This window comes from Pongo pygmaeus, chromosome 21, assembly GCF_028885625.2.
Source record: "Pongo pygmaeus isolate AG05252 chromosome 21, NHGRI_mPonPyg2-v2.0_pri, whole genome shotgun sequence".
In the NCBI taxonomy this organism is placed as follows: Eukaryota; Metazoa; Chordata; class Mammalia; order Primates; family Hominidae; genus Pongo; species Pongo pygmaeus.
Window position 1 is genome coordinate 54,000,955 of NC_072394.2, and position 26,584 is coordinate 54,027,538.

The 26,584-nt window shown below is 48.9% G+C and overlaps 1 protein-coding gene across 7 annotated transcripts in view; it reads right to left on the reverse strand.

Moving 5' to 3' along the window:
* Positions 1-26,584, reverse strand: part of NFATC2 (nuclear factor of activated T cells 2) — a 175,140-nt gene that overhangs the window by 3,744 nt on the left and 144,812 nt on the right. For 2 of the 7 annotated variants that reach the window (XM_063659602.1, XM_054467754.2), the window contains exon 10: positions 6,179-6,266. The exons of the other annotated variants lie outside the window; for them this stretch is intronic. In XM_063659602.1, the coding sequence (XP_063515672.1) occupies positions 6,223-6,266 (44 nt within the window). In that variant the 3' untranslated portion in view covers positions 6,179-6,222. The remainder of the gene's footprint in view (positions 1-6,178; positions 6,267-26,584) is intronic. 7 annotated transcript variants of the gene reach the window in all.

Here is a 26,584-nt window from a genome sequence, read left to right on the forward strand (position 1 = left end):
GTATGTGTGAAGTTCCTAGCAGGGAACCAAGAGCAGTAACAGTCACTGGCATCAAGAAGCAAGCTACCTTCTCCCACTTTGGCCACTGGGTAAGGTACTAATTACTAGAATTAGGGCAGTGAGATCTTAGGATAGTGGATCCTGCAAAAAGGTTCCCTAAAACATTCTTGGAAAGAAGAAGGTGCTATTGGTGACAGCCCATGCGTGAGGCATGCTCCCTAAGGTATGCCTACGCCTTCAGTTTTGCAGGTGGACCATACTGACTAGTGATGGGGTGGAAGGGATGAGGATGTAGACCCCTTTGGGAGTCCCATCAAAGGCAGGTTCATTTCCCGTTTCCTGGTTCTGACACTGAATTCTTCCCACACCTCCTCATACTTCCTTTTCTCACCTAAGCCTTAAGTTACATTGGCAGTGAGGGTTAAATGTTCAGAGTTGCCCGAAGTTTCTCCATGGTCAAAGCTGGGCCCTCCTAGGTTCAGGGTGCTTTTCCCTGGAAAACCCCTGCCCAGATGGTCTGCAACCTCCATAACAGTGAGAGTCGGGGAACGCAAAGAGCTGAATGAACCGGGTTTGATTCTCAGCTCCTTCTCTGACTGTATGACGTTACCTCTCCATGCCTCAGTTTTCTCATCTGTAAAGTGGGAATCATAGCACATACCTTTTCAGGCTGTTGTGAGGATGCTAAGCATTCACATAGGTAATAGCGCCCAGCACAGTGCCTGGTGTTCAATAGCTGGTGGTTATGATGGTTAGTAAAATCCCCACGCTTCATGTTGGACTCTGAATTCTGTGCTTTGCAACCATTGACTTTGTTTTGTGCCAGAACGTCAGGCGTGCCACAAGCACGTACATGAGAGGTCAGGTTCTAGAGCCAGCCAGGGTTAGAATTCCACCTCTGCCACTTGCTTGGTGAACCTTGCCTTGGTGACATAACCACTCTGTGCCTCAGTTTCCTCATCTGTAAATTGCATCTAAAAATATTACCTCCCAGGTTGCTGAGGTGCTTGGATGAGATAATGCAAGTAAAGATCACAGTGCCCAGTGTTCAGCCAGTATTGGTTTGTAGACCAGTATATATGTATTAGAAATATATACATTATGTATAACTTTTCCAACATGTGGAAATGGATTCATTAATAGGAATGTAGAGGACGAATTCATATATTTAGCTAACCAGCACTAGTTGGGCATCTACTGTGTACTGAGTAACAGCTGACTCCCAGGGGCCCTAAACCAGAAGCTGAATAAGGACTGTCAGCCCAGACCTTCAGTGCTCCCTGCAGGGGTGATGAGCTGACCGTGCTGTGTAGGACTTATGCAGCGAAAGCCAAATGCCCGGGGCAGGTGGGGTCGGGGCAGCTTCATGTGAAGCTTTTCAAAGCCCAGATTCCAAAGGGCTTCCTGTTTTCTCAACCTAGGAAGTGAGAGGAGTGGATCCTTAATGAAAACTTTCCACAGCCTCAGCTTTCTAAAATTAGCTGGAAGGCAGAGACGCTGGCACCAAGGCCCTCTCGAAGGGCTGTTTCCCTTCTCAGAACACAGGGCTGGGGCAGGGGATAGGAAGTAGGGAAACCTTTCAAACAGGCAGAAGCATGTTTCCCTCTCCTTGGATGGAAACGGTCCTGCTTTCTGGGAGTTACTTTCAGATAGAAGTGAAGAGTTGCATCTGGAAAATTCAGTGACCCTATGCACTTAGACCTTCTTGCTACTGGGGGTGCTGAAGTGGCCCTGAGTTCAACTCCTGCCCAAACCTCTCTGGGTAGGAACCTCCTCTTTCTGAAATCTCGGCACTTGTTCCCCTGACTGCCAACAAGGAGAAAGTTCTAGAACAGAAATGCCTGCTAGGTGGTGGTGACAGAGTAGAGCCACATTGGGCTTTAAGTTCTGAGAGGGGGGTCTCTGCTCAACCACTTCATGCAGGGTCCACAGGGAGGTCCCACATTTGCAGACTCGAGTTCCAGGGTACCGGGGAACCCCAGTACCCTTTCACCATGCCATTTCTCCTGGTCTCTGTCTATCCCCCACTCAGCACTGTTCCTCCTCGTCTCACCTTCCTCCCGCTGCTCCTGTGAGTAGCATCATGCTTTCCCTATGTCTAGCCCCCACTCAGCACTGTTCCTCCTCGTCTCACCTTCCTCACGCTGCTCCTCTGAGTAGCATCATGCTTTCCCTAGTCTAACGCTTTTCCTTCTCGCTCATGTCACCTAAGGCTCAAACAGTCTCCCTGGCAAAGCTCCACTTGGTGGCCACCCCCAGCCCAGTTGCACTCCTGTCTCCTCACTATCCCCTGCTGTGCTGATGCTCTCCTTCCCCTCATATCCCTTAGACGATGCCTTGATGCATGGGAAGTACTCAATAACATTTATTTATGAACAGAACACAGAAGCTTAGAAAGGGATTGGGAAACTTCAGGTCACAGCAAAGATTGTCCTCCCCAAGTCAGCCTCTGAGGTTTGGGTGCTGAACCACTCTCCTGTATTATTGCCATCAACATTTTATTCCTCCAATAATCTACCCTAGGCCAGCAACTGTACCTCTCCTCCTACCTGTTCCCAAATGGGGCCATGTGCAGTGCTCTGCCCCTTCCTGGAAGCTGCCCCACATTCCTGCCATGGTGCCCTCACTCCCTCCAAAAGCAAGTACTGAATTTTCAAGTAGCCCCACTCATGCATGGCACCATGCACACAGCAGGTGCTTAATGCCTGCATTAGTCCACCCCAAGGACCCTGCACCATCAGTCTAGGTCCCTTGGTTTAAGGAAGCTGATTTTCCTTTTTTATTCGATTGACAAATGGGTTGCTGATCTGTTACTTGTTTGGAGTCTTTCTCTCTATGAAAGAATACCAGCCATTCACATTTCCTGAGAGCTGTGTGCCAGGCCCTATACAGTGCCAGGGACTATTATTTAATTCTCACACTGCTCCTAGTAACATCATCATCCCCATTTTATAGATGGGGAAATAGAGACAGGCAGACCAATACTCTCCCTAGCAGGTGACGGGGGATTGGGATTTGAACTCAGGGCCCATTTGATTAACTTGTACAGTATTGATCCTCTTTCTTTTGGGGATCCCAGAATCCTCTGTGTCATTTGCGTGAAGTCAGGGGACGGCTATAGCAGACTCTGCTTAGCCAGCAAAGAGAGGCCGTGTGACGAAGGCAAGTGCTCTGCTGGAGAAAGTGTCCCTTTCTCAGAACAGAATTGAGGCCAGCAGTTGTGAGTCTGCCATGGTGCTCTTGGCCTGTGATCATCCTTAGAGGTGCCCTAAAAGACTGATGGAGAATGATCTCAGGGTGACTACTAAGCCTGAAACTGGAAAGGAAAAAGTGAACCGATCTTAAGTATACAAAAATTACGCACAAAACATGGTGTAACATTTTCAGTATACATGACAAAGTCATTTATATATAAAGAGGTGTTTCAACTCAGTAAGAAGGATATGGCTACAGACACAAAAAGATGGTATATCAGAGGTCAACAAACTTCTCCTGGAAAGGGCCAGATAATATTTTCAGCTTTGTGGGCTCCTTCTCACTTACTAAGCACTGCCAGTGTAGCATAAAAGCTGCCGTAGACAGTAAGCAAATGGGCACAGATGTGTTCCAATAAAACTTCATTTGCCAAAACAGGCTTGGGGCCAGGATTGACCCGAGAGCTGTAGTTTAGCATATATATACTAGGAGCTGACAATGTCAAAGAAGAAAAAGCAGGGTGTTCTTTTTGCCTACTTTTTGAGGGTGGCAATCTGGGGAAGCCAGTGCCTCTTACTGGATTTCTAAAAGCTAAAACTGACTTCTGTTAGTATCCCATTCTGTCCTAGGAATTTTCTGTTTTGCTAAAAGGCCCAGACACCTGCATGTACTTTCTCCTCCTTCCTTTATCAGAGCTCAGAGGTTCCCAGACTTCAGTTTGCAGCAGGATGGCTACTCAGGATTACATGGGGAAAACAACACACATGTATTAATACTTCAGGTGCAATTTAAAGGACTTTCAAGGGTGAATTTTACTCTAGGCCCTTTCCCTTTGACTGCTGACTTTGGAACTGAATCCCCTGAGAAAGCAGCAACAGGAAGGAGCGGATAGGCTGGGTCCTGCTTCTCGCTCAAACCTCAAGCATGTTTTCTAAAATCTGGTGAGACTGCGTGAGTGCCCACGAGAGCCTGGGCCCAGCCACAAAAGCCATGGCCAGAAAGACACTCCTCAAGCTTGGATGGGAATCGAGAGGGCTGCTTTCTCCAGGCCAAATCAAAGAATCTGAGAGCCAAGAGGGGGCCCAAGGCACCACCCCCTAGTCACTACTGACTGTTTCCTCTGCCTTGCAGTGCCTTGCTGAATTCACTCCCACGACCCCTGCATGCTTGGGTCAGGATGCATGAACCTGAAAGCACATGAAGTCCTCTCTGGGACCGTCTGCCTTTGGTCCTAACTGTTATCAGGGGAAGCGACTCTGAAGGCCAAGAGGTAAGTTTCCTAAGCAACCGGGCCTGCTGGTCTTGAGCCCTCCCCTCTGATTCTTTTTTTTTTTTTTTTTTTTTTTTTTTTTTTTGAGTCTCCATCACCCAGGCTGGAGTGCAGTGGCGCCATCTCGGCTCATCTCTGCCTCCAGTTTCAAGCGATTCTCCTGCATAGCATAGCTGGGATTACAGGAACCTGCCACCATGCCCGGCTAATTTTTGTATTTTTAGTAGTGACGGGGTTTCACCATGTTGGCCAGGCTGGTCTCGAACTCCTGACCTCGCCTCGGCCTCCCAAAATGCTGGGATTACAGGCATGAGCCACCATGCCCAGCCCTTCCCCTCTGACTTCTAACTGAAAAGGCCTGTTACTTGAAACGGAGCTCTCCCAGACCTCTGCTTTGCGCTTACTAAGAAACTTCCCAGTGTTCATCTTCTCCAGGGAAACCTGGCCATACTTGAGTGAGGCTCAGTGAAAAGAACATAAAACCCTCAATAGGACTGTAGCCCAAAGCTGTGGGTGGGGTCTGAAGAGTGATGCAGCAGCAGTAAATCCCCTCCCAGGCCATGCTGGTCAGAGTCAGCCACAGGCCTGAGCCACTGGCTTGCCAAAGTCCCTGAGCCCAAGACACACATTAAAAAGGCACCGCCCTTTGACAAGTTCCCTGAGGGGCTTACAACCTCAGCACTGATATTTTACTTGCATTTTTATCCTGATTCCTCGGATGCAAAGTCCTGAGGAGGGAGAGTGGCAGATGGCTGGAGAATGTGCTCTCCTCCCCACAGGGCTTCCTTCTGCCATAGGGAAGTAGGGGTTCATCTCAGCAGGCCCCATCCTCTGGCAATCATGCTTCTGAAGCGTCAGCTCCCCTGGGTGTGCTAATAGAAGCTCTAAGATGGGCTGGGCACTGTGTGTGCTGGTTTATTCCAATTAGAATATGGAGAAGATTAAATAACAGCAACAGCATCTAAGAAGCTGAGGCACAGAGAGGTAATGCAACCTTCCTCAATGTCTCATCTGGACTTCACACCCCAGGGCCTCCTGAAACCTGCACGATAAGGTCTTCTTAGCAGCCAGGCTCTTCTGTGGAGGCCCGGCGAGGTGGATCTGCTGGGTGAGGGGCTTAGCCGAGCACCCTGGGAAACTCAGTTCAAGGGGCTGATTTCAAATCCAGAAACCAAGTAGCAGAATCATGCGACTTCAAAAGCCACAACAAGGAAGCCCCCCCGGGAGGAGCTGAAACCTTGAGTGGAGGGAATCAGGATTGGAAATGACCTAAGCACAGGGCGGGGCTTCCTCAGTGGCTTCTTAGGTAGGTTTTCTGACCTCCCTGCTCACTCTGCTGTTCCCCAGTGCCGAACACCCGCCACGGATGGAGAGCCTCATTTAACTGGACACCCACAACAAAGTGTGCAAAACCAAAAAGGAGCAGGCTCCAAAGACGTTGCTGCATTTTTCCATGCAGGCCAGCCCTGGAATCGGGGCGCATGCAAGTTAACGGGGCCTCATCCCCCCCTTCTCCCGCCCAACCCTGAGATTCTCAGGGAGGTCCCCAGGAGTGTCCACTTCAGGAGTGGAGGGGTCTAGCCCTTAAGAGCAGGAGAATGAGAAGAGAGGGCCTTCAGCCTGTCAAGTTTTCTTATACTTAAAAAAAAAAAAATTCAAGTTAAGGAAACACACAGCTGGAAAACAAAAGGAGAAGCAGAAGATATCGATTACCTTTAACTTTGATTTCTCGGATCAAAGATCACAGTCATTCTGTTTCATAATATGTTTTGTATCCAGCTAAGGTGTGTGTCTATCAGCTCTGAAAAAGATTTGCAAAATCATTTTTGAGAAGAAAAAAAAAAATCACCTTTGTTCTCTCTTATGCTTCCAACATCATCCAAGCCCAGGAGAGAGCTTAACCCTTTGGCTCTAGTTTAAGCCAAAATTCTGTAACATCTTAGCATTTGTGCCAGAATTAACCCAACACTAGGGTAATAATCATGGAGATGAGGGACTCTGTGCAAAGTGCATTACATTATGTGGGGTGCGGGATCAGGGGAGCGTGTTCAGGGTGGACAAAAGGGCTGCTGTGGGTATGTGATGGGGTTTACAAATCATGGCCAACTACAAAGAGAAAATTAAGCTGGTTTCTGCTGCAGTCAAAGGAAAATCAGAATTTCATTAAAGATCTGCTCAACTGTTATCTTCCTTCAGGCATCTACAGATACTAAACTGGGCCCCAGTTTCCTTCTTACTAGTGATATCACCTCAGTGGTCAGGGAAATTCATAAAACTGCACATTTTCTTCCTGTTTTTTGTCAACAATGGAAAAAAAAGCTCCTGCCCTATCAGAACAACGAAGGCACTTGAAGAGAATGAGAGCTGGGGAGTCTATTGTAAATAAACTCCTCTCTACATCTGTACAATGCCTGTGGCTTTCAAAACACCTGTCTTCCCAATCCCCTTTGGCCGAATTGGAATACCCAAGTCCATTCCAAATGCCTGATTTAGAAATGTTTTCTGAGTCCAATTTCTTACAGGGAATAATGCAGCGTTATTAGAAATGTCAAGTAAACTAGGATGCTTTTTCAAATAGAGGCATAAGCTCCCTGAAATCTCATCTTCAAGGGAGACAGAATGCTCAGTAAATGAGATCCTTTCAGCGCTTATGCAGTTAGAGGCCTGGATTTCCAAATGTTGGGCTCCAACAGGAATTGGCTAGTTGGGGTTGGCCACTGCTGCCCTGGGGCAAAAGGAGCACTTCATCTCTCCTCCTTTTCTGACCATGCATCTCAGGCCATCTCCCAAAGCAAACATTTCCAGGTGGATGTGGCCCTAAGGCAGCTCCCACACTAAACTGCCCAGTCTCCACTTGAAACTGACTCCTTCCAAGTCCAAGAGCAGACGGTACTGTCAGATAATTCCCTCAGGGCCTTAAAATACCACCTCTATCCTGACGACAGCCACATTAATGTTTTTAACCCAGACCATCACTCCTGAACTTCAGATTGCAATATCTACCTGCCCACAGGTCATCTCAAACTTCACACGGCCAAAACCAATCTCTGGATCCTCACCCCTGCTCCCTGTCTCCTCCCCGTGTCTCACCTGTTCCCATGATGGGAAACACACATTCTCTCCTTCCAGTTGTTCAGGCCAACCTGTGTGTTCCCTGACTCCTTGTTCACAGCCCACATCCCACCCACCCATACATGCTTCTGGATTTACCCAAGATAGTCAGAAACCAACAACCTCCGCTGCTACCCCCGGCCCTACAGCAGGGTGATCCTGTTGGAACTTATGTTAGAGCACGCCACTCCCTGTTTTGCTCAGTTGACAGCTCTAAAGTTCTGTAATGACCAACACGTTTTCACTTTATCCATATCTACTCATTTAAGGAGCACTTAAGTGGATCTCAGGTGTCAGGCCCAGGTCTGAAGTCACACCCTTGGAGGAGTTTGTTGGAATCTAGTTGGAACCCCAGGGCCCAGGCTCTTCAGACCAGCCAGCCAGAACACGAGTTCTCTCTCCAAACCTTCAAACACCAAACCGCATGGTGCCCAGTGTTCATATGGGGAGTGGGGGGCACAATGGCACGATCTCAGGGGACTCGAGAAACCAAGCCCTGTTCTGTCAGCTTCTCAGAGAGATAGAAAGCATCACATGATGGCTCCGTCTGCAGCATTTGGAGGTGCAGCTTCCTGTTTAGTCATAGAGTTTCACTCTTTGTCAGCTTCTTTGTGGAAGACAGAGGCAGGGCCTGTCTTCATTCAACTGAGGCCTGAAATCAACTCGGGACCAGACCACCGCCAAACACCCTCCCCCGCAGGTAGCTACTCGCTCTGCCTTCCTTCATCCTCACAGACATCTCCCGGGGTGGTGGTGAGAGTTCCATTTCTCAGGTCAAGTTAGTAAGGCAGAGAAAGATGGGGCGACTTGTCCAGGAACAGCCTCCTAGCATTGGGTAGAGACCAGATGCGGCCCCAGCTCTACGGGTACTAGTCCTGGGCTAGGGTTTCCCCAATTTGAAAGATCCTCTGGCTGCCCTGGGGCCTCTGTTAAAATGTAGACTCACATCAGAAGCTCTTGGAACATAAGCACTTCAACAGTGCCTCTGCCTCAGTCTCCCTGAGCCTCAGTTTCCTCAGCCACGAGATGGGGATGAGAACACTTCCTTGGCAAAGTCACTGAGGATTAAATGAGATGCTATAGGCCAGGCACGGTGGCTCACGCCTGTAATCCCAGAACTTTGGGAGGCCGAAGTGGGCGGATCACTTGAGGTCAGGAGTTTAAGACCAGCCTGGCCAATATGGTGAAACCCCGTCTCTACTAAAAATACAAAAATTAGCTGGGTGTGACGGCAGGTGCCTGTAACCTCAGCTACCTGGGAGGCGGAGGTTGCAGTGAGCTGAGATGGTGCCACTGCACCCCAACCTAGGCAACGGAGCGAGACTGTCTCAAAAAAATAAAAATAAATGAGATGCTATAGCTGGCTCATTGGCATGTGTTTATTAAGCCCACAATATGGTCCCCTAAAGAAGATGGAAGAGAAAGAGACAAAGACCAGTCTAAAAGAGGCCACTCCAATAACCAAGGATACCATTCTGTTGCCCTACATGTTTAAATGGGAGGTAAGTCCATTGATCCGTGTGAATGTGCTGGTCAGTTGTCAGTAATATGGAGATGGGGCGTCAAGAGAAAAGGCAGTATTTCGACTTACTACATGGTCCCTAAGTATCATCTACAAATCCTCCCAAAGAAACAGGGGTACCTCAAAAACCACAATTACTTTTGTGCCAACCTAATACAAGGTTACAGCCTAAGACCTGTACAGTGGCCTTGCATTTTTACCCCCCAGGCACAAACTGGTGAGTCATCCCACTGGTCCTATGGACTAGATGATAATTTAGGATGTAAATTAGAAGTGGTTCACTGATGAGCTTAATCAATGCTGATAATTTTCATAAAAACACAAGAGGTCAACAAATAGCCATTACAGACAAAAGTACAGACCCAAGAATCTGTCTCCTTGACAAATATACAACTAGCTTCCCAGACTTCTGAGCTCACAGGCATGCACACTAGAATGGGATGGAATTTAAGGGAAACCCTGCGTGCATCTCCGTGGTGGAGCCAATGGGAAACAGGCACTGGTCTAAGGGACGTCCAGTTTTGTGTTTCTACAATGCAAGTCAGCTGTTTTCTCCTAGCCAGTGTAGAACATGCTACCATCATCTCCATTGTCTGCTTTTTTGGCAAGTCAGCTGTCCCCCCTCAGCCAGTGTAGAACATGCTACCATCATCTCCATTGTCTGCTTTTTTGCAATGATTGCACATCAACTTACAATCTACGGAGAAACAATTGGTGACTTTCTCAACTAAGCTGCCCGACAAGGAAGGACTAACCAACTGTGTAAACTCAGACCTGAACTGCCCATTTCTATTCTCCAATTCAGCAGAATTTCTTCTGATTTCACGCAACTAAGCTGCACCTCTCCTATCAAGCAACCACACGGCTTCTAAAGTAGCAACCACAGGCAGGAAAGCATTCTAAACAAACCACAGTTTACTTCCTTGTCCTTCAGCCAATTCATCACCACCTCGGCCCCAACCCTCTGCTAAGAAACATCAGCCAACAGCACAAGCCCTGCAAAATAACTTGCTGCCTTTGGGAAAAAAAAAAGGCAAAAGAAAAGCACTTGTTACTATATTGAATTGAGACACAGGAAACAAACAGTAATTCAAACCCACAAATCAGCCTGTGATCACAAATGAGATAATAAAATAAATACCTGAGTTTTGGGGAAGACATGTACCATAAACCCCCTCTGGGGGTTAGAGGAATTAACCAAACATTTGTTTTAAGACATCTGAGTATATGTCTCTTTGCTTATCCAAGAGAGATGGAATTGTGAGCAGGTCAGACACTCCCAGGTGGATTAGCAGGTGGGAGCAGTAAGAAAGATTTCCACCCTAACTTGCTTTGCTCACGTCACAGAATCAAGCAAAACTTCCCCCTCTTCTGAGAGAAGGTGCAAACCCCCTGGGCCTAGCTTCATAAAGCTCTTTCTTCAAATACCAACATAGCCCCTGATTCTTAGAAAGAATTCACTGGATATTTATTGAATCTTCCAGCCCAGTCTCCATCTCACCCTCCCATAAGTTCACCTTCCAGATCATTCTGTGTTTGCCCACATATGCCAGGACCAGCTCACAGCACAGCCCCAGCATGGGATGCCCCAACATGGGACACCCCTCCCCCCAACACATCCACATTCTCCCGAAGCCCAACTCAAGCCCACGTCCTGGAAGCAGAGGCATCCCTGGCCATATCACAGTTTCTTCCACAAACCTTTGGATCTATCTTTTGTATTTTAAGTCCTGGATTTCCCATAAGAGATATCAACCATACTCCCTCCGTACTTTCCAGATTCACAGGCAAGAGAAGCCACTAGGCTGCCTGCAAAGAAATTTCTCAAGATCTGAGTAGGGACCAGGCTCTGTCTTAAATTTCTCCAAGTGAGATCCACAGGCGTGGCCCTTGCACGTACTGCTATCAACTCAAAGGCCACCTGGAGTGACCAGCAAGGACTGTATTCATGGGTGACACTGCACCAGGTGTTCCTAAAAGACAGTAGCTCCCAGGACACGCAGACAGAACCTTCACTCCTGATTCACCCCTTGATCAAACCTTTCACCTATACAGTCCCTGCTATGCACTGAGTTATGCCCCCACCACACTCGCCAAATTCCTATATTGAAACCCTAACCCCCTCTGTGATGATATTTGGAGATGGGGCCTTTGGGAGATAATTAGGGCTTGGTGAGGTCATGAAGGTGGGGCCCTCGTGATGGAATTAGTGGCCTAAGAAGAAGGGCCACCAGAGGTCAGTCTCATTGTCTCATAGGAGAACACAGTGGGAGAAAAGGTGACTGTCTGCAAGCCAGGACCTAAGCAGGTCCTCTCCAGAACCTGATCTTGACAGGATTCTCCAGAATCCTGGTCTGGATTGCTAGCCTCTAGAATTGTAAGAAGATAAATTTCTGTTGTTTAAGCCACCCAGTCTATGATATTTTGTTATGCAGCCTGAGCTGACTGATACAGTCCCCAAAGTACATTCCTCTCCAAAGTCTCGGTCTATGCTGATGAGGTAGGCATCTGGCCAGTGAAGTCATTGAGGTTCAGGTAAGCAGACATCCCTCTATTTTAGTCCAGCATCACATGGCTGGTCCATGGCAGGGGTTGAACCAGGAGCAGACCCTGATACCCCCACCACCACACCTTTGTGTCGCTTGGCTGATGCCTAGGAGGCCCTCTTTTTTCTCTGCATCTGAATCCTGCTTGTCTGCCCATGATCAGGCCCAAATTTCTGTTTCTTCCAGCCAACAGCTCCTCCCTTTCTCAGCTGTCCTGGCAAGGGGCTCACACCCTGGGGTCAGAGTCACAGGGACACACAGACGGCTGGGGTCCAAATCCCAGCTCTGCCACATCCTTTCATGGAACTTGAGGCAAATCCTAACCCTCTCTGTGCCTCCTCTGTTAAAGGTGGGCAAAAACTATTCCCAGCTTCTAAGGCTTTTAGAGAGAATCTGAGTCAATGCATGCAAAGTTCTTCAAACGTGCAAGGCACATCATAAGAAGTCTGTACCACATTACTTGTTTTGGGAATCAGAGCCAATCTTTTAAGTCCTTGAGCCTCAGTTTTTCTCATCTGTAATATGGGAATGCATACACATGGCACTATGCCAAGCTAAGAAATAACCAAAAGTAGCAGCTATTTCTATTAGCAGCAGCAGTGTGTCTCAGCCCTCACACAGAGGATGCTTGTTAACAGACTGAATTGACGACGGCCAGTCCACCCTCTTCCACCAAAGCACTTTCACCTTTGAAGCTATTTCTGCATTTTCAGAATGGGCAGGGCTGAGATCAGCCATGCTCTCAGAGATGCATTTTCACATCCTGCTGAGAGGGGCCCCTCCCAAGCCGCACTGCGCCCTAGTGTGCGCAGACTGCTTTGGGCTGGCAACCTGCAGAACAGCGTGAGTCACCGATGCTCTCTGCAAACCAGAGGCCTCCGGAAACCAGCCCAGACAGCAGACTCACAAGCACCCTGCCACCAGCCATTTTATGAGCAAGACCTTAGGGCTTACGAGAAAGATGCCACACCACGTGCCAAACTGTCCCCAGCTCTTGGGATGAGTAGACATGGTGATTCTGAGACTCTGGTTTCTAGTAAAAGGGGCTCACTGGGAGGAGAGCATGTCACTGGCAGATCAGTTTGTGGCCAGGACGGCACCAAGCCCCAAGATGGCAAGAGGAGCCACCTGCTTCGAGTTGAGCTCCTGGAAGAGAAATGCATCAGACGCCAGCCAAGCAACACCAGACAGGACATGCCCCTCAAATTAGCTTCCAGGGGCTGTAAGGCATCCTCCTTGTCCTCCCCCAACCCACCCTCCACCACTAGACTTCAATGATGCCTTTCAAACCCCAGATCCACATGCAACGCGAGGCCAACAGAGCAGTACCAGAGGCTGCTCTTCAGTACTGGAGACACCACTCAGGAAGACGTGAGGCAGGCAATCACATTCACCTCGAGTTCCTAAGGAACTGCGGGTGTACAGGCGCCATGACCTCACACGTGTCATCTCACTGTGCCTCACCAGCAGGTCTGTTTGCATGTGCCATGTTCGTAGAAGCTTGGCATCAGCTAGGTCACAGCCTCGCAGGCACTGCCTTTCAGCTGTGCATGGCTCCTGTGGCCCTGGTTTTTCGGGAGGGAGTAGCATGAATCAGATCACAGAACCCCGTATCTTGAAACCTGTGACATTTTAACACCAACCCCTCACTGGTTGGTAATACCCTCATTAAGGCACAGACCTCATCTCTCTCATCTACTGCTATATCCCCAGCACTTAGGACAGAGCCTGGCACATAGTAGGTGCTCAGTAAAAATCTCGAGGAGGAATGATTGGGTGAAAGAATAACTACCACCTCCTAATTGATAGGACTTGCCCAGAACTTTTCCAATCAGGTCTGGCTTTCAACTGTCTCCCAGAGCACAGCAATCTCCGCCTCCCAGGTTCAAGCGATTCTCCTGCCTCAGCCTCCTGAGTAGCTGGGATTACAGGCATCCACCACCATGCCCGGCTAAATTTTGTATTTTTAGTACAGATGGGATTTTACCATGTTGGCCAGGCTGGTCTCAAACCCCTGACCTCATGTGATCCGCTGGCCTGGGCCTCCCAAAGTGCTGGGATGACAGGTGTGAGCCACCACACCCAGCCTACATATATATGCTGTTAATTCTCACGGTCATCCCATGAAGTGTAGGTATTGACTGCCCCCATTACACAGCTGAAGAAACCAAGTCTCTGAAAGAGTAACAAACCCAGGCTCTGCAGCTATTACATAGCAGAGCAGTGTGGCTCAGGCTACTTGAAGATAGAAATTGGTTTTCACTTACCACCTGGCAACAAGAATACGCTTCTCTGAATGCAGCTCAGCACAGACACTGGTCCTTGGGAGACCCTAGCTTTTATCAGGGCTGGGCAGTAGAAATCACCCACATGGTACACAAAGAAAAATGGGGGTGACAGTGTTGGCATCGTTGTTAGCTTTGGGTAACCTGTGGCGGGGAGCAGACACTGAGATTTAAGAAGCAAAGAGTGGCTTGGCCCCCTCGGGACCACTATGCCAAGCCTGGTACACATCTAAAAGGTGAAATGGTGCTGGTGTATTACAAGAGTTAAAGCCAAGGCCTGGGCTGCGGAGAGGAATGACTTGGAGGCACCCCGGCTTGCTTCCATTGGCAATGTTCTCCAGCAGAAGGGGAAAAACGTAGGCTCAATTCCCACAAACCCACCAGCAACCGGGGTTTCTAGACCTCACGGAGCCCAGGCCTTCCTATGGTATCAGTCTGACTCTGGCTTTGGGCCTGGGGGCATCTGCAGCCCACATAAGCCATCCTGTCTAGAGAGGGTGTGCCATCTTAGCTCCATAGCGGGGCCTGTCTGAAAGGGAAATTCAGATCACCTCCAAGGGTGCCAGGAGTCAATGGCTTCCACAGCAGAAGCCTGGGTGTTATGACCACTTGCTGGCCACCTCGTCGGAATTCCATCTTGATCGACTCTCCCTAGCTGCCTGCCAGTACCCACCCACTGTCAGGACCCAGGGATCCCACTTGGCCTTTAAAACTGAAAATGATCTGCTTCTCTCCCTCACTCTCCCCTAGTCCACAGTCTTCCTTAGTATACGCTATTCACGTCAAGCCTGCTCACACCCCAGGGCCTTTGCACCTGCTGTTCTCTCTACCTGGACTCCTGCTCTTGCCTTAGACACCTACTGTTCTCTCTACCTGGACTGCTGCTCTTGCCTTAGACGTTTGCAGGGCTCTCTTGATAAGACCTCTTCTCAAATGCCACCTCCCCTGAGGTGCTCCCCTTACTGGAACGGCAAGCAGGCCTCCATGCCACCACATCATGCCCTATCCCCCAGCCTGTTTTTCTCTTCCAACAGAGCACTTGGCGCCCCCAGTTTTATCATTTATATTTTCAAACTGCAAGCTGTAGGAGGGCCGGGACTTTGAGCCTCTTCACTGTGTTAGCCCCAGCAGTGAGCAAGAAATGGCTGTTGGATGAATGAATGATTTAGCGAAAGAATGGACAAATAAATGAACCGACTATGGCTTCCAGATATTGGCAACCCAGTGCTGACTTCATCTTGTAGACATCGGGTGCTGCAGTCCTCAGCTCTGTAGAGCAGATTCCAAGGAAACTGGGAATCACACTTCGTGGTCACAAAGGAGGAGACAGTGCCTCTGAGCTCTTGCTCAGGCTGCTCTCCTGCCTGGCACCCCATCTTCCCTGCTAACTAGTGAAATCCTGATCCCAAAGTTGCAGAGGCCCACAGCCCTTAGGGCACCCAACCGCGTGCCTGGCATTTGGTAGGCTTATTCAACTGCTGAGCAGATGGGGTCAGGACGAGAACCGTGGAGTCTGGAACCCTAAGCCTTCCTTTTCCACTCAGTCCAACTTAAAGAAGGAGAAATTGTTTCTCCGTTTGTATCTCCATCCTGAGCTTATTTCATACGCCAACTGGGACGTGGCTAGAAATTGCCCATGAAAAGACTGTAGCAGGAAGCAGGTTTGAAGAGCCGCAGATCCTCAGAAAACCTGAGCCGTTTAGAGATAGGAGGGCCAGCCTTCCCACTAAAGTCCTCTGTGGCCCAACCCTGGGCATCCATCCGTTCAGGCCACTGAGTATCTGGGGGAGGGAGAGGTGGACCACAAGGCCAAAGCCAGTTTCTCAAGCATTTCCCACCCATGTGGCAGGGTCGGTGGCTGGGAAGGACAGTGAGCCTCGTGAGAAGTGGCTCTTTATTTCTAGTATGAAAGACGACTTTTAGCAGGCTTTGAAAAAACACCGTAAAAATTCAATACTGGCCAGGCGTGGTGGCTCACGCCTGTAATCCCAGTACTTTGGGAGGCCAAGGCGGACAGATCACTTGAGGTCAGGAGTTCGAGACCAGCCTGGCCAACATAGTGAAATCCCATCTCTACTAAAAATACAAAAATTAGCCAGGTGTGGTAGTGTGTGCCTGTAATCCCAGCTACTCGGGAGGCTAAGGCAGGAGAATCCCATGAACCCGGGAGGTGGAGGTTGCAGTGAGCCAAGATCACGCCATTGCACTCCAGCCCAGGCAACAGCGTAAGACTGTCTCCAGGAAAAAAAAAAAAAAAAATTAGCTGGGCATGGTGGCATGCACCTGTAGAGGACTACTCAGGAGGCTGAGACAGGAGAATCACTTGAACCCAGGAGGTGGAGGTCGAAGTGAGCTGAGATCATGCCACTGCACTCCAGCCTGCATGACAGAGCGAGACTCCGTCTCATAAAAGTAAAAAAAAAATCAATACTGTACAATGTCCATTTTCCCCTCATTGAGCTACAGATTCAAGAATATAAAGAAGATTTAAAATTCAACGTGACTCTGTAGCACCCGACAAGCTGGCTCCAACGTGGACATGGAAAACGCAAAGGCCACAAACAGCCAAGACGCTTCTGAGGGACAACAAGCTGGGACTAGACCTGCCAGAAATTAAGCATTTCTACAGAGCTGTTGCAATAAAGACAGTGTGTATCATACCCCTACAGATATAGCCAATTATTGTCAATTAAAAAAAAAGACAGCATGTTATTGGCTAGACACAGACAAAAGCTGACTTACGCAACAAAGCCAGAGCCCAGGCTGGGTGCGGTGGCTCATGCCTGTAATCCCAGCACTTTGGGAGGCCGAGGCAGGTGGATCACGAGGTCAGGAGATCGAGACCATCCTGGCTAACACGGTGAAACCCCGTCTCTACTAAAAATACAAAAATTAGCCAGGCGTGGTGACGGGCGCCTGTAGTCCCAGCTACTCAGGAGGCTGAGGCAGGAGAATGGTGTGAACCTGGGAGGCGGAGCTCACAGTGAGCCGAGATCGCGCCACTGCACTCCAGCCTGGGCCACTGAGCAAGACTCTCTCAAAAAAAAAAAAAAAAAAAAAAAAAAAAAGCCAGAGCCCAGAAAGAGGCCCACACTTATATAGGAAAGATATTTACAACACCAACAGATTACATCTTCTGAACAAATGGTGGGTGATAACTAGTTATCCATACAAAAAAACAGTGAAATTAGAACCTTCCCTCATACTGGACACAATAAGGCTGCAACAAGTTTGGAAGACACTATAGGAGAATCTCTTTGTGACATCAAGGTAGAGAAAGATTTTCTGACCTACTGCTTTAAACTGGCGGGAACCTCCGAATCAGCTGGAAAGCTTGTAAAAGCACAGACTGTGGGCCCTGCCGGCAGAGTTTCTAATTCAGCAGGACTGGGGTGGAGGTGGGAATTTGCATTTCTAACAAGCTCCAGAGTGACCTGACGACACATCATCCTAAACTACACCCAGAAAACTCACACCTTTCAGAAAATAAATTTAACTACATGAAAATTTTCTGTTCATCGAAAGGTATCATTTTACATGTACCAGCTAAGTGAAAAAATTTGTCTGACAGTATCAAACTTTGTGAGGTTGTAGAGCAATAAATTACATATGTGTTGCTGATGGGAGTGTAAACCGGTACAACTGCTTCAGAAGACAATTTGGTATTGTCTACTAAAGTTGCAAGTGTGTACACCCTGTGACCATGCAACTCCACTTGTCAGTATAACCCTACAGAAAGTCCTCTGTGTGCAAGCACCAGGAGACAGCGAAAGAACATTCCAGACAGCACTGCCTGTAACCAGAAAGAGCAAAAATCTGGAAACAAATGCCCACCATCAGCAGAACGGATAAATAGGCTTTACAATGGAATATTATGCAGCAGAGAAAAGGAAAGAATTACAGCTAAAGCAAAGACAATGAGTGAAATCTACAAAGAAAATGAAAAGGAAGTGGCAAACACAAAATTCAGGGTAGCAATTATGCTAAGGTGTGAATGAAGAGGATGTGTTTGAAATTGTATCCTGAATCACTGAGCATCATGGCTGTGAACATCAGAGATGAGCCAACCAGACCCACCTGCCTCCTGATGGAGGAACACGCCACACTGATGGGACAGTCTTGCCAAAAGCATCGAAGCTGAATTGGATCAAGCCTCCAGATCTGACCGCCAACTTATAGGAAATACTGAGGACACAGACACGTGTGAGACGACAGTATGGGACTGCAACCTGCAAAACCCAGACTACAGAAAATTCTACAGGACGAACTGGTTTCTTCAGTACAAAGATGGCAAAGAGAACAGATGAATGTGGGGTATGAGCAGACAAAAGAAACTGAAAAGACATTTCAAACAATCACAATATCTGGTCCCTCCTTGAGTCCAGAGTCAAACAAACTTTAACAAAAAGAAATATGGCCGGGCACGGTGGCTCACGCCTGTAATCCCAGCACTTTGGGAAGCTGAGGTGGGCAGATCACGAGGTCAGGAGATCGAGACCATCCTGGCTAACACGGTGAAACCCCGTCTCTACTAAAAATACAAAAAATTAGCCAGGCATGGTGGCAGGCGCCTGTAGTCCCAGCTACCTGGGAGGCTGAGGCAGGAGAATGGCGTGAACCCAGGAGGCGGAGCTGGCAGTGAGCCGAGATCATGCCACTGCACTCCAGCCTGGGCGACAGAGAGAGACTGTCTCAAAAAAAAAAAAAAAAAAGCGAAATATTAGGAAATTTATGAGACAATTGAGAATTTGAACACGAGTTTGATAATATTAAAGAATTCTTCATTTTTAGTGTGATAACAATATCAGGGGAAAACTGTTTGTTTAAAGTCATCTTTTAGAAAAATGTAACTGAAAGATTTGCCAGAAAACATTTTCTACACAGAAGAGCTCAGAGGAAATGACTATCCTATTGTTCTTTAAGCTTAGGGGGAGGGGTAAGTACACAGTATGTGTTTGTGTTGTCACATATATTTTAAACATATTTATATGCATTTAATAAAAGCAATTTATTCTTTAAAGGAAAGGAAGAGAGGGAGAGAAAGACAGGGAGGGAGAGAGAAGAAAGAAGGTAATGAAGGAGGGAGGAAGAGAGGGAAGGAAGGCGGTGGGGAAGGGATTATTTGGAGAGAAGGAAGACAAAAGGAGACAGGTCTCCTTTGCACCCACCATACAAGAGCTGGTATTTTTGCACATCCTGGCACATCTCGAGAGCATTCTAACACACGTAGGGCAGGAGAATGTCACCTCTCAGAGAGGCCTTCCTTGATGACCCTGTCTGAAGTCTTCTCTCCCCCAGCACCCTGTTTCTTTTCTTCATGGCATGTGTCACCAGCTGAAATCTATTTCTTTCTGACGTTTTTTCCTCCTTACTAGACTGTAAGAACCACAGAGCAGGAACCTCACTTCATTCACCCAGCACCTACCAGTTTACCTGGCTGGGAGCAGGTGTTGATAGATGACAATGGTGATGGTGATAATGATAGTGGTGGCAGTGGTAGTATTTGGTATCTACTGGGTATTTACTCTGTGCCAGGCCTTGTTTTAAGCAATCTACATGTACTAACCCACCCAATGTTCACAGTGACCCATGAGGTAAGTGTTATAATGATAACTCCCATTTTGCAGTTCAGTAAATCAAGGCTCAGTGAGGCGAAGGGCCTCGATCAGAGTTACGCAGGTAGCACGTGGCTGAGCAATGATTTACATCCAGAAGTTCTGGTTCCAGGGCCTACCCTGGATTCCTGCCTTGCCGATAACATTTCATTTAATAGTAAAGACAGAAGCTTTTTTTCAGGCCTAAAGTGACCCTGAGTTAACCACTGAAGTTCAAGGAGGACCTGATTAAACCTAATTATTTCTCCTGCCCATACTAGCCCCAGTGTTCTTTATCCATGCACACACACACACACACCCATATACACACACACAGTATAACTACACCTGGCCACACTACAAACCATAGTGCAAGGACCTGAAGCAACGCAATGTCTTTTTTTTTTTTTTTTTTTTGAGACAGTCTTGCTCTTTCTCCCAGGCTGGTGTGCAGTGGCACAATCTCAGCTCACTGCAACCTCTGCCTCCCAGGTTCAAGCGATTCTCCTGCCCCAGCCTCCTGAGTAGCTGGGATTACAGGTGTACCCCACCACGCACAGCTAATTTTTGTATTTTTAGTAGAGACAAGGTTTCAACATGTTGGCCAGCCTGGTCTCGCACTCCTGACCTCAAGTGATCCACCTGCCTTGGCCTCCCAAAGTACCGAAATTCCAGGTGTGGGCCGCCGCACCTGGCCTGAAGCAATGCTCTTTGACTTGTTTTCTTCCTGGCACACAGTAGGCACTCTGCAGATGTGTTGAGTAGAACTGACCGAAGTGCAAGAAATTTGGGCCAGGATGCCAAACTTTCCAAAACAGAGGTCCCAACCCCAGCGAGAAAACATCACTATTAAGAGCCCTATTAGGGTGAGTGAGCCCCTCTTTGAAATTCAAGGCCCCCACAGGAGGGGGCCCTAACCCCATTATCACACCCACCCAGCAGGAATTTACTTGACTGCTTTCCTTCCAGCTCCCCTTCCAGCTTTACAGAGGGGACCCTGAACAGCTAAGAACTCTGATAATAAGAAACCAAGGACTGTAAGATCTGGAGTTTGAATTTAGGGAATTCTTTCCAGGATAGGCCTGGCCAGAGCCCATTTTGGGGTGAGCCCCCACGACTGGCACACTCTGGCATCACACAGCTGGGGTGATTGGACTGGGGAAGGGGCCTGCGACCAAAAGGGGTGGCCCTCTTAGATGGAGCCAAGCCGTCTGCATTCTGAGTCACAAGGCCATCCTCAGAACCTTCTCCCTAATCGGAACAGAACAGGAAACTAGCATGCTGAGAGCTGCTGCCCCCTTCTCCAAACGGGCCAGGGGGTGGGCAGGAGCAGGGAGTTCCAGTTCCTGGGCTGAGGCATGAATTTCTCAGAACCCTGGCAGCCTGGAAAACACAGAGCTGGTTTCTGTTTTCCACCCCCAGAAACAGCCTGTAACCACAGCAGGAGGGAGGCCCCACTGGCCGGGTCGGGAGCACCCTGGCCAGGCCAGGATGCAAACACTGCTGCTGTTTAGAGAGGGAAACCCTGGCCGGCTCACATGCCCGATTCCTGGGCGTCCCTGGCCACCTCATACTCTCTGCCAGCTGGGTCCACGGGGATGCTATCTTCAGGAGGAGTAGGGAGTTGGAACGCAGCCCTCAGAACAGGGGTGCATGCCAGCTGGGCCAGATATTTGGCATGCAAAGGGGGTGCGATCTTGTGGGTCTCCCTGCAAAAGGAATACTTCTGTGTCCAAAACAACCTGGTGCCAAGCACAACAGAACAACAAGGAGCACAGGAGGAGGAGAAGCGCAGGATGAGGCCACCGACCCCACCCCTGCCCCACCGACCCCGGCCCCCCCATCCCCTCTGGCCCCCCCCGCCCCCCCAGCACATGGAGCCGAGTGCAGTGTCCTGCTCTCCAGGCAGCCAGCTCCTGGGTTTCACAATCCTTTCCATGGCACTCGGGTTTGCTGTCACAACAACTGCAGGATGACCCGGTGCTGGGCAGCACTGCTGGCTGGAGGTGAGAAATCGATTTTCTCACGGGCCCAGTGGCCAGCACATTTTTGAGGTCATGCCCCGGCCTGGCCTGTGGAGTCCCCCAAGCATCTGCCTCTGTCGATCCACTGTGCCCTCTGAGGCTGAACTGCATGGCACTAAGAGGGCCCTGGGTTCCAAAGCCATCCTGCTGAGAGGAGATAACAGCCTGATTCTAGGACCAGGACACAGTCTGTCTCCTCAGGGTTTATTCACTGGCAAATCTTGTTAGCAGATGCTAGAGGATTTTATTTGCACTCCTGAACTCCCAAAGAAACATATAGCATCTTTTTTCAAAAAAACCTAAAGAGGCGGGGTGTGGCAGCTCATACTGTAATCCTAGCACTTTGGGAGGCTGAGCTGGGAGGACTGCTTCAGGCCAGGAGTTCAAGACCAGCCTGGGCAACATAGTGAAACCCTGTCTTTACAAAATTAAGAAAAAACAGCCAGGAGTGGTGGCACACGCCTATAGTCCCAGCTACCCAGGAGGCTGAGGTGGGAGGATTGCTTGAGCCTAGGAGTTCAAGGCTGCAGTGAGCCATGATGGCACCAGTGCACTCCAACCTCGGTGACAGAGCAAGACCCTGTCCCCTCCAGAAATATTAAATAAAAATTTTAAAATTAAAAACAAAACTAAAGAACATGTACAAACGTACTCACTTGCTATGGGACCTTGGACCAGTTACTTAACCTCCCTGGGCTACAGTTTCCTCATCTATAAAATGCCTCTGCGGCTGCCATGAGGGTTAAATAAGCTAATGCAGCAAAGTCTTAGAAGAATGTCTGGTAAACAGTAAACATTTAAGCATGAGCTGCTATTATTATTGTTGTTCTTTTGTGACAAATAGTTTTAAATCATTTTAAACCCAGGCAGTCTCGGTTCTCAGTTTCATGCCTGGTTATTCATTCGATACCACAAATGTTGGGTGAGCACCTTTTATGCAGGAAGCTGAGCCAGGTCTTTGAGCAAAGGGTGGACGTCAGCAAATGTTGTCAAGGGCTTCCCATGTGCAAAGCCAGCCCAGGGGCAGTCAGCAGTGCGGACAAGTCACAGCATTTGTCCTCACTACCCAGAGACTCGAACTTGAGCAAGGGAGAAAAATAAATAAATAAATGGAAACACCTGAAAGAGACCGTGTTCATTTCCAGGACTTCAAGGCAAGAGAGAAACCCTCCAGGTGCAGAGCGGAGACATTGTCAGAGCCTTGGAACGCTGGGCAGATTTCAACGCTGAGCCAGGCATGGTGGCTCACGCCTGTAATCCCAGCACTTTGGGAGGCCGAGGTCAGGAGTTCGAGACCAGCCTGGCCAACATGGCAAAACTCTGTCTCTACTAAAAATGCAAAAATCAGCCAGGTGTGGTGGTGCACACCTATAATCCCAGCTACTCGGGAGGCTGAGGCAGGAGAATCGACTGAACCCAGGAGGCAGAGGTTGCAGTGAGCAGAGATTGTGCCACTGCACTCCAGCCTGGGCAACAAAGCAAGACTCTGTTTAAAAAAAAAAAAAAAAAAAAAGGAAAAAGAAAAAAAAAAAAGTCACAGGAGAGCAGGATTTCCAGGCGGTGGTTAAGGCATGGGCAAAGGTTTGGAGGCAAGAAAGCCTCCGCACAGCCGCGAGTCATCCTCCCCTCACAGCTGAGGGGTGGGTGAGGCTGATCATGCATACACACAGCCGGAAACACAGCCCCAACCGGAACAGAAAGGTTTCTGTTTCTAAATCCTCATTTTCACTCCAGCCTCTGGGGTCATTTCTAGGACCTGAAATCTGCCCCTTTCTTTTTAAAAATTCTCTCCTAGGGGCTGGGCATGGTTGCTAATGCCTGTAATCCCAGCACTTTGGGAGGCCAAAGTTGGTGGATTCCTTGAGCTCAGGAGTTTTGAGACCAGCCTGGGAAACATAGTGAGACCCCATCTCTACAAAAAATAATTAGCTGGGTGTGGTGGCACATGTTGGTAATCCCAGCTACTTGGGGACCTGAGGTGGGAGGATCACTGGGCCTGGGAGTTTGAGGCTGCAGTGAGCCATGATGCTACCATGACACTCCAGCCTGAGTGACAAGAGTAAGACCCTGTATCAAAAAAAAAAAAAAAATCCTAAAGAAAACACAATGAGGAGAAAGTCTCCCTTCTACTCTTGCTCAGTATTTCCTTGTGTGTCTGCATCTTATTAACAGACATTTAGCCTGTTTCTAGTCTCCTGCTACTACAGACAAGGCTGGAGTCAACATCCCACCCACCACATGCAGCAGGTATCCGGATGGACCCGGCTTCCTGAAGACAGATGGGGCTTATTGTGGTCCCTGAGTAGCTGGCCACCACCTGTCTCGGGATCCAGGAAAACCAGGAGCTCCTGAAGTCACCAAGCTTCATGCCAGAGAACACTGTGCAGGGCTGGGGACCAGTGACATGGAATCAACAGCCAGCCTGGCTCACAGCTGGCTCACACCTCTAAAGATACATTTCTAGAAGTGGGATATTCTGGATTAAAAGATGTGTGCATTCTAAATTTGGGTTCATTTCACCAAATTGCCCTTCAAAAGAGGTTCTACCCATGCAGATGCCCACCAATAATGACTGAGAGGACACGTTTCACACCCTGTCACCAACACCACACTTTATCAGCCTCCCTTCCTTCCATTCCTCCTCCTTCTTTCCCTTTCTTTCTTGCCAATTTGTCAATCTCACAGGAGGAAAAACTGACCCTGGTCTGGAACAATCCTGCACCAAATACAGATAATGATGTTCAGATAATAGGAAGTCCAGGGAAAAAGAAAACAGTAGGGGTTTAAAAATCCCAGAGATAGCTGCCAGGTGTGGTGACTCATGCCTGTAATCCCAGCACTTTGGGAGGCCGAGGTGGGTGGATCACTTGAGGTCAGGAGTTCAAGACCAGCCTGGCCAACATAGCGAGACCCCCGTCTCTACTAAAAATACAAAAATTATCCGGACATGGTGGCACACTCCTGTAATCCCGGCTGTTGTGGAGGCTGAGGCAGGAGAATCACTTGAACCCTGAAGGCACAGGTTGCAGTGAACTGAGATCACACCACTGCACTCCAGTCTGAGAGACAGAGACTCTGTCTCAAAATTAAAAAAAATCCCAGAGATAGTTGAGGGAATTGCTTCTGAAATGGTCCACAGAGAAAACAGAGGAACCAGACCAGGACCCTCAGGACTCAGAGGACCTGCGTGCTCTGCCTAGGTAGGGCACAGCACCCACCTGGGACTCCCAGGGTGCCAGCTCCTGGCTTCTCACTCTGTCTGGCTGAAGGGGCTGCTCCCTCAAACAGGAAGCCGTGATGAAGGAGTTTCACATCTGTCTGGAATAAAGGGCCCATTCAAATCTGGGAGAGGCTATGTGGGGACCAAAAACTGGTGAGAAGATATTAAAGGAGGGTTGGCACATCCCAAGTGCAGAGATGAAGACATTTCTGCAGCCCTGGACAGATAAAGTTGAGGCTAAGAAGATGATGAAGCTGATAGCTGCTCTCTATGGAGTGCTGTGTGGCTGACCTGGTTATACTCACTTCCCATACATCATTTCCTTTAAACCTCAAGCACTGCTAATATCCCCATTTTGCAGATGGGGAAATTGAGGTCACAGACATTCAGTAACTCACCTAAGGCCACATCCCCAAGTTCCTTAGGCAACAGATGGGAGCTGAGCATGGGGGCCAGAGGAACGGTAGGGGCAGTAGCAGGAATTCACTTTAGCACTGGTTGAATGTGAGGTTCCTGCAGGGAATCCACATGGAGGGCCCAGGAGGAGGTCAGATCAGTGGGTCTGGGGCAAAAGCCAGTTTCCTGGAGTCTCATCAGATGAGGGAGCGAAAAGGCAGAGGGAGCAGCCCAGGATAAATGCCCTATTCTCTTTATACATGGACTCAGAATCACTTCTCACACACACGTGCCTCTAACCACCCATTGCCTGTGCCTCTGGCTTTGTAACCTCAGACAAATCCCTCCCTTTTCTCAGCCTGCTTTCACGTCTAAGATGCAGAGATGACCATCCCTGCCTTCCACAGCACCCAGTAAGGGGGAGGGATCATTAGCATTATTACAATATTTCCTGTACTTGTCAGTCTGGCAAACATACTCCCTCCAAAACTTCAACCTTCCACCTGCCAGTAGCTTCCCCTTCCTCCCAAAATAAAATCCATAGCTCTCAACCCGCAAGGCCTGTCCCCTCCATGCTCCCTTTCCATGACGTCACCGTCATTACTCTCAGCCACACCAGACCTCTCTCTGTCCTCCACACAAACCACGTTTCCACCCAGCTCTGCCCTGCATGCTTGCTCTTCCCTCTGCCTGGAATTCCTTCGCCTCACTCTCTTCCTCCCGGTCTCAAATCCAAAGTCATTTCCTCAAAGAGGCTGGTCCTGACCACCCCGTCCGAATTTATGCCCGTCTCCATCGTCACTTTATTGAACTCAGCACTTAGTCTCCACCCCCACATCTGAAATTCTCATCATTTTCTGGTTGACATTTGATGAACAGCCTTCCCCTTGCAGAGCAAGCTCTGCCAGCAGGGAGGCCCCATCCATTTGGTTCACTTCTGTGTCCCAGCACCTAGCACCAAGCCCAGCTCACTTTACATACTCAGTGGATATCCGTTCAAAGAAGGAAAGAACACCAGTTGATAAGAAACAAACCAAAAAAGCAAATGCTCAAGCAACACGGCCCCTGAGCAGTTCCCGAGGCAGCCAGCCCGCCAGCTGAATGCTAAAAGAGGCGGCATCCACATCACAGCATCAGCCCTCCCTGGTACCTGCGGGGCACTGGGCAGTCCGTAAGTTACTTTTCACACATGCCTCGCCCAAGGCCACGGGCAAGGAAGAACGAAGGCTCAGAATCAAGCTTCCTTTGACACTAACTACTCAGCAACATCTTCTGACCCTGGGGCCCCTGTCCTGGGTGCTGCACCAGGGAACAGGCGGTGCCATGGGGAGACACTAGTTCCCGGTGGCTTCCCACACTCAGAGAGTGCTAGGAATGCTCCAGTCCACCAATAACAATCTTTTTGTAGAGTGGACACTCCT